This window comes from Myotis brandtii, unplaced genomic scaffold (assembly GCF_000412655.1).
Source record: "Myotis brandtii unplaced genomic scaffold, ASM41265v1 scaffold14, whole genome shotgun sequence".
In the NCBI taxonomy this organism is placed as follows: Eukaryota; Metazoa; Chordata; class Mammalia; order Chiroptera; family Vespertilionidae; genus Myotis; species Myotis brandtii.
In genome coordinates this window covers 785,380-792,467 of record NW_005354999.1, presented here as the reverse complement: position 1 = coordinate 792,467, position 7,088 = coordinate 785,380, and the positions used below count along the sequence as shown (strand labels likewise).

Below are 7,088 nucleotides of genomic sequence, written 5' to 3'. Positions count from 1 at the left end.
TGGCTGCCGGCCGCCATCTTGGCTGACAGTTAATTTGCATAAGGATACGCTGATTAGCCAATGGGAAGGGTAGCGGTCGTACGCCAATTACCATGTTTCTCTTTTATTAGTGTAGACTAGAGGCTCGGTGCACGGATTCGTGCACTGGTGGGGTCCCTTGGCGTGGCCTGTGGTGGTTGAGCCGAAACTAACAGTCCAACACCGTCTGCGGCTCCTGCCTGCCGCTCCCGCTCATCTTAGCCCTGTTGCGCCTGCTGTGGGCTCGTGCCCAGTCAGTCCTGATTGAGAGAGGCTTGCGCTGCCATAGTGGCGCTTGCCAGCTATGAGCCCTGCCTCTGGCACCTGTCAGTCAGCTGAGTGGCGCTCCCCCTGTGGGATCGCACTGACCACCAGGGGCAGCTCCTGCGTTGAGCGTCTGCCCCCTGATGGTCAGTGCGCATCATAGTGACCGGTCGTTCGGTCGCTTAGGCTTTTATATATATAGATAGATAGTACATCCTTACTTGTAACAGGTTCTGCGGTGTCCTGTGGGTCTATTATTCTACTGGTACTGGTACTATTCTGCTTCAATTTGTATTTATTTGTTCAACTGTTAAGCACTGAGATCCTACTCAGGGTACCATGCATAAAGTGATTATAAAATCCAAACACACTGATATGACCCTTCTCCCTCAGGCCACTTGTAAAATGGATGTTAATAAACAATTAAAGAACAGACAATCCAAATTATGTGAATTTTTATAAAACATATAAACAAACTGCTAAGCTTGTTAAAGAACAAAAGGGAGCACTTTCAAAGATAAGTGGATCCAGGAACAGTCATTTGAAAGTGAAACATGATGGATAAGAGAAGCCACTCATGATGCAAAGAAGAGAGAGCATTTCAAGGAGAAAGAACAGGTGTGGGAGCTCTGACAAGGGGGGTAAACTGTGGATGTGAGCAGAAACAAGAGACCCAGTGCGAATAAAAGCTGGTGGAAGATAGGAGAGTGGTACCAGACGAGAATAAAAGCTAGATGAATAAGATTATGAGACCTTGCATGCTATGGAAACAGAACACAGATGGAAAAAAGAAGTCAACAAGTGACATTGAGAAGGAAGGCAGAGAAGTGAGAAATGAGAGAATGAATTCAATAGGGTAGCTTCTAGATAGAAATGGTCAGTAGGCAGGGACAAATAGAACTTAAATTAGGGACAAAAACATCACATAAAAAAATACATTGAAAATATATAAGTGCATTAGCAAACAAAACCTACCAGCCATTTTTCATATTCATCAATAGCTTGTTTATCTTTATCTTTTTTCTCAGCTCTTTTCAGTTCTTCTTTCCTTTTTTCATTGATTTTCTCTTTCCCCTTTTCTTTCAAAAAAGCTTCCTTTTTTTCATTCCTATGTAGGATAGTATAAAACACTGGAAAGTTAAAGGAGAACATATAATAAACATTTCCTAATGTATCTCTGAAATAAGGAAATCGAGATGCATTAGTAAATTTCAAGTAAATAATTTTTAGAAATCCTAGAGTACCACCAATTTAAAATCTATCAAAATATTGATTATTTTGGATTACCATTTTTCCATAGCAGTTTGGTTGTCTTTCTTTTTCTCAGCAATAGTTTCCTCCTCCTTCTGTTTCTTTGCTCTTTCATATTCTTTTTCCTTTTTATTTTTCTCTTTAAGGTATTCTATCTTTTTTTCTTTCCATCTTTCAAAAGCCTGAAAAAGTTCAGAATGATTTTCTGATTTATTATGAATATTGTAAAGTCAGTAAAAATACAGTCAATCACTAATTCAGATTTCAAATATTTAAAATGAATTAAAATATTCAAAGCTGTCAAATACATGTTGTGCTTCTTCTTTTCTCACAGCATTTTCTTCTTCAGTTTTCTTCTTGTTTTTGGCCTCAAGCCTTTTTTTTGCAGCTATTTTCTTGGCTTCCTTTTCCTTCATAGCCTTCCAGGCCTCAAATGATGCTAAGGCTTCTTCTCTCTTAGCAGCTCTTTTCTATTTTGGAGAAAAAGTAGATAGTTATATACATATGTACAAATAGCTAGACAAATACAAATATACCCCCAAATATATTTAGCTTTAATTTCCTTGATATGCATCATATATAGAAATTATGTTTCAAAGCAGATAATTTATTTAGAATGGTTTATACAAATTAATTTATGAAAAATATATTCTGAACTATTCACTGCATTTTAAAATGTCCTTTACAAAAATACATTTTATCAGCTATTGATCTATTACTATTCATGAGAAGGAAATCAACTTTTTTTTTCAAAGTGTATACAAACATCAGCAATATAATCTGTAATAGGCTCAGTGTACTGTAAAATGTTCATAATAAAATATTTAAGTAAAAGAAAAACAGCAAAGTACTAGGCTTATAAAGAAACTAGAGGCCCAGTGCACAAAAATTTGTGCACTCGGGGGGCGGGGGGGAGGGGGTCCCCCAGCCCGGCCTGTGCCCTCTCGCAGTCTGGGACCCCTCGGGAGATAACGACCTGCTGGCTTAGGCCTTCTCCCGGGTGGCAGAGGGCAGGCCCAATCCCTAGGTGCAGCCCCTGGTCGGGCTCAGAGCAGGGCCGATTGGGTAGTTGGGGCGCCACCCCCTGTCATGCACTGATTAGCCAATGAAAAGGGTAGCGGTCGTACGCCAATTACCATGTTTCTCTTTTATTAGTGTAGATTCTGAGTAAGGGAATTTGGCCACATCACACAGTAAGCTACAGATCTCTGCTTTGAACAGAGTTTTGATTGACATCAAAGCATAAAATTCTTACTCCGTAAACATAGTCCAAATGGTGAACGTGTGGCAGACTGGAAAATACGTAGGTGAGTGTTATTAGCAAGTATGTTATTACTTTACTTGCTTCCATCTAATCCCATAATATCCCACACTTGCCTTAATACTGATTAACATTAAGTGATATAAAGCCTTATTATGGAGATAACATAATTTAGAAGTAGAAGGACTACCTAACTCACTGAGTTGTGAAGATCAACTGAGAAGTGTCTGGCACTGACCACAGCAGTAAGATGCTGCAAACATGGTGACAGGTGTACAGACACGCCCCCTTCAGGGCTGCTCCACACAGTACTGTGTTTGGGAAATTTCTTTCTAAACCTACTTAAGTACTATACAGCATAATGAAATTTTTTTGTTGTTGCTAGGTTTATTTTTGTTTTTTGTTTTTCCTCAGGGCTTTTATTTTAGAAGATGGGAAAGAACTCAGCATGCTAGGCTATCAAGTAGGAGTTAGAGGCAGAGGTTGAAGCACAGGAGAGAAGTAAACAAGAGTTCAGCTCCAGTCAATGGGAAGGATGTGGGTCAAGGGCTCAGGTAGGGGCTGGTCTTAAAGATACATATAAAATCCAAGTTAGAAAAAGGAAAACTGAAGATTAATGTTAATAGCCCTTTATATTCTTGGCTAAGTTGTAAGAATATAAATCAGTTTTTAAGAGTGAAGTAGGTAAGTAGTCACAAGCAATAATTAAGTTCATAATCAATAGTGCTAAAGCTATTCCATACATATAAAAAATAAAAATCTGTGTATCTGTTTTTCATATAAAATAGATATAACATATTTATATCAAGCTAAAAATGTATAAAGCTCCAGAGAAAATCAGAAATCAATTATTTTATATACAAGTTATTCTGCCATTTAAAAAACAGTTGATTTAGAAATATTTAATACTGAGATGTTTTACTGACTTAAAAATCTAGAATATTGTTTACTTTTATGTTTCAGAATACCTGTTCATTTTGGATCCTTGAATTTTCACTTTCAATCCTTTTAATTCTGTGCTTTTCATGTATTTTTACATTTTTCTTCTCTAACCACTCCTGTGAGAACAAGAATAAAGCTATGATATTCAAAGTTTCCAAAATGAATTTGAGTTCTTATATATTTCTGAAATATTATATTAAAAGCTATAGAAATCAAAATAGATTTTATAAATTCTATATTATTTTTCTTTTTCTGTTAATATCCTATATAATAAAAGGCTAATATGCAAATAGACTGAACAACCGGAACAACTGAATAATCGGTCACTATGACGTGCGCTGGCCACCAGGGGGTGTGTGCAGAACATGGTGGGCATCGGCTGCGGTGGGATGGTGGAGCAGGTGAGCGGGGGCACCAGACCAAGGCAGGCGCCAGTTGCTGTCATCAGGGCAAGCCTCTGGTGGTTATTAAAAATTTTTTGTTCCCGCGCGCCGCGGTCCTGCCTGGCGCTTGCACCCACTGCCAGTGTCAGAGCTGCTGCTTGCACCCACAGCCAGTGCCGGAGCCGCCCCTCACACCCGCTGCTGGTGCCCCGCGTCAGTCCCAATCGCTTGGCACCATCAGAGGGTGTGAGTGGAGGCTGCCGTCCCTGATTGCCTCTGAGGGTTTCTCTACATCCCCCTGCTCCTGAAGGCGGATCGGGGCAGCAGCCACCACTCACACCAGCTGATGGTGCCAGTCCTGCTTGCACCCACTGCTGGCGCCGGCCCCAGTCAATCCATGCTGTCAGCAAGTGCGAGCGGGTCCAGCACCATCAGCACGTTGGAGCAGCGGTGGTGGGAACAGGGTGTCGGCAGACAGAGGACCAGGGGCCAGACAGGGGCGTGGAGGATGGGCTGAGACCCACCCCTGTGCCTACTTCAGCCTGGTGGCCCACAATTCCTTTTGAGGTGCACGAATTTGTGCACTGGGCCCCTAGTTCTAATATATAAAGATTGCTGGGGCATTAAAAAAAATATATTTCCCAATAAATTAAGTATTAAATTATCATTTCTGATGGGGTAATTTTATTCCTTGATAAACAGGTAACCTTATGTGATTAGTTCTTACAATTATTATTATTGTTATTACTTTTTACCTGATAAACAGCTGCCCTTATGTTATCTGCTTTGTCAGGTTCTTTGTTCTGTTTGTGTGAGGACTTTTGATCCAAGACTTTCAAAGTCCCTAAATAGTGAGAAGAGGTAGTTTTTGATGGAGTTCTCCTTATAGAACTAGAATTCTTTAAAAACTCAGAGGTCATTAATCTGAAAAAAACAGCAACAAATAAATCAAGATAAAGTATTAAAACTGGACTTCATTGAAAAACATCTGTAAGAATTTGCAACTACTACATTTGAAAACTACATTCTAACTTAATAAATTATAATTGCTTTGAATATCATGTATAGTCTGTTCTTATTATACAGAGACCCATTCGAGATATTTTAAATTTTGTAACTTCCAGTTATATAACTTTAAAGTGACTGCTCTTTTTAGGTATTTGCAATGAGAACATTCTTAACAAGCATGGACTGTATCATAAGTTACCTGAAAAAAAATCCCAATATTAATAAAGTAAGTTTTAACAGTTTCTTGTGTTACTTTGTTACATAAACTATTCTAAATATCAAGTTAGAATGGTATCCTCTATTTCAGGGGTTGGTGGGAAAATCTGGCTCATCCTCTGTTTTGGTAAAGAAGGTAACCAAGTAACAGCTCCATATTGTCTGTGGCTGCTTCTTGGCCTCCGCAGCAGAACTGAGGAGTTACAACCCAGGCTGGACGGTCCACAAAGCACAACAAATGTACCAAGTGGCAACTTACGGAGACAGCGTGCTGACCCTGTTCTAGTCGATCAATGATAATTTAAAAGATTCCGAAGGTTTGATTAGCATTTATGAGTTAATGTTCATTATCACCATCATCAGCGTTTAACAACTTAGTCCATAGAACCTCAAGGCTTTGAGTATAATTTTTCATGTGTTAGTAAAAAACACATAATAGAGAAATATAATGCTGGACCTCAGCTTTATTACCACTTTATATCTACTGTCTCAGGACAATCAGGAGAAACTCTATCCCAGAAGGAATGTGGAGTATGGAGAATCCTAATCAACTTAGGGTTTATATCATGAAGAAACTACTCCATTTATCTCATGAGATGGGAATTAAGAGAAAATCAAGTAACAACAAATGCAATTTAGAAGTTCAGTTAAAACTAGCTTTGTGTAATGTAAACCCATAAATCAGAGATGATGAGAACTTGATTACCTGCCAGAGGCACTGGATGCTCTATTATTTGCTGACTGTTTATTCTTCTTATTTCTATCTTCAGTTGTTTTCTAATAAACAGAAAAGGCCATAGATGGATTACTTCCCGTAACTATCACAGTGAGGCTTGGAAGTCAAACTGTCAGTAGTAAACAAATGTTTCTTAAATTTCTACAGAGTGTTCAAGTACAGTACTCACTGGAAACAAAGGATGTTACATTTTAGAGAGAGTTGACAGACTATCTATATATAAGGCTAAGTGACTGACCATATGTCTGTCCAACCATCCTACCGTCCAGTACATATGACGCACACTGGCAATTTAAAAATAAACGCTGACTCATGCATGCGCGATACATATTCCCAACTTCTCATTATTGATGAATGCACCATGGTATCCAGTCATGCTATAAATGCTATAGATAGATTATTAAGAGAAATTATGAATTTGAATGTGACATTTGGTGAGAAAGTTCTCCTCCTGGGAGGGGATTTTCGACAATGTCTCAGTGTTGCGCCGCATGCTATGCAATTGGCCATAGTATGAACGAGTTTAAAGTACTGTGGTGTTTGGGGATGTTTCAGACAGTTGTCTCTGAAAACAAATATGATATCTGAGTATTCCACTTATAGCAAATGGTTAGTAAAACTTGGAGATGGCAAACTTGATAGCAGTTTTCATTTAGGAATGGATGTTATTGAAATCCCCATGAAATGATTTGTAATGGATTACTGAATCTACCTATGGAAATAGTGTATCTATAAATAATATTAAAAATATACCTAATTGTGAGATTCTTTGTCCTAAAAATGAGCACATTCATAAATTAAATGAAGAAATTTTGAAAATACTTGATGGAGATTTTCACACCTATGTGAGTGATGTACAAGGAGATATTAGAATATGTGTAATCGGAGAAAACCAAGATGGCGGCATAGGTAAACACCGGAGTCTGCTGCCTCGAACAACCACTTCAAAAATACAACTAAAAGACGGAACAGACATCATCCAGAACCACAGGAAGGCTGGCTGAGTGGA

At 38.7% G+C, this 7,088-nt stretch overlaps 1 protein-coding gene across 5 annotated transcripts in view; it reads right to left on the bottom strand.

Annotated features, from left to right (window-relative positions):
• MAP9 (microtubule-associated protein 9) overlaps positions 1-7,088 on the bottom strand; it is a 29,261-nt gene that overhangs the window by 7,290 nt on the left and 14,883 nt on the right. For 4 of the 5 annotated variants that reach the window (XM_014535212.1, XM_005860773.2, XM_014535215.1 and 1 more), the window contains exons 8-13: positions 6,050-6,120; positions 4,875-5,043; positions 3,763-3,852; positions 1,842-2,003; positions 1,570-1,715; positions 1,258-1,390 (exon numbers count right to left, since the gene is read on the bottom strand). In XM_014535212.1, the coding sequence (XP_014390698.1) occupies positions 1,258-1,390; positions 1,570-1,715; positions 1,842-2,003; positions 3,763-3,852; positions 4,875-5,043; positions 6,050-6,120 (771 nt within the window). Of the gene's footprint in view, positions 1-1,257; positions 1,413-1,569; positions 1,716-1,841; positions 2,004-3,762; positions 3,853-4,874; positions 5,044-6,049; positions 6,121-7,088 lie in introns of those variants that run through there. The other variant, XM_014535216.1, reaches the window with a different exon arrangement.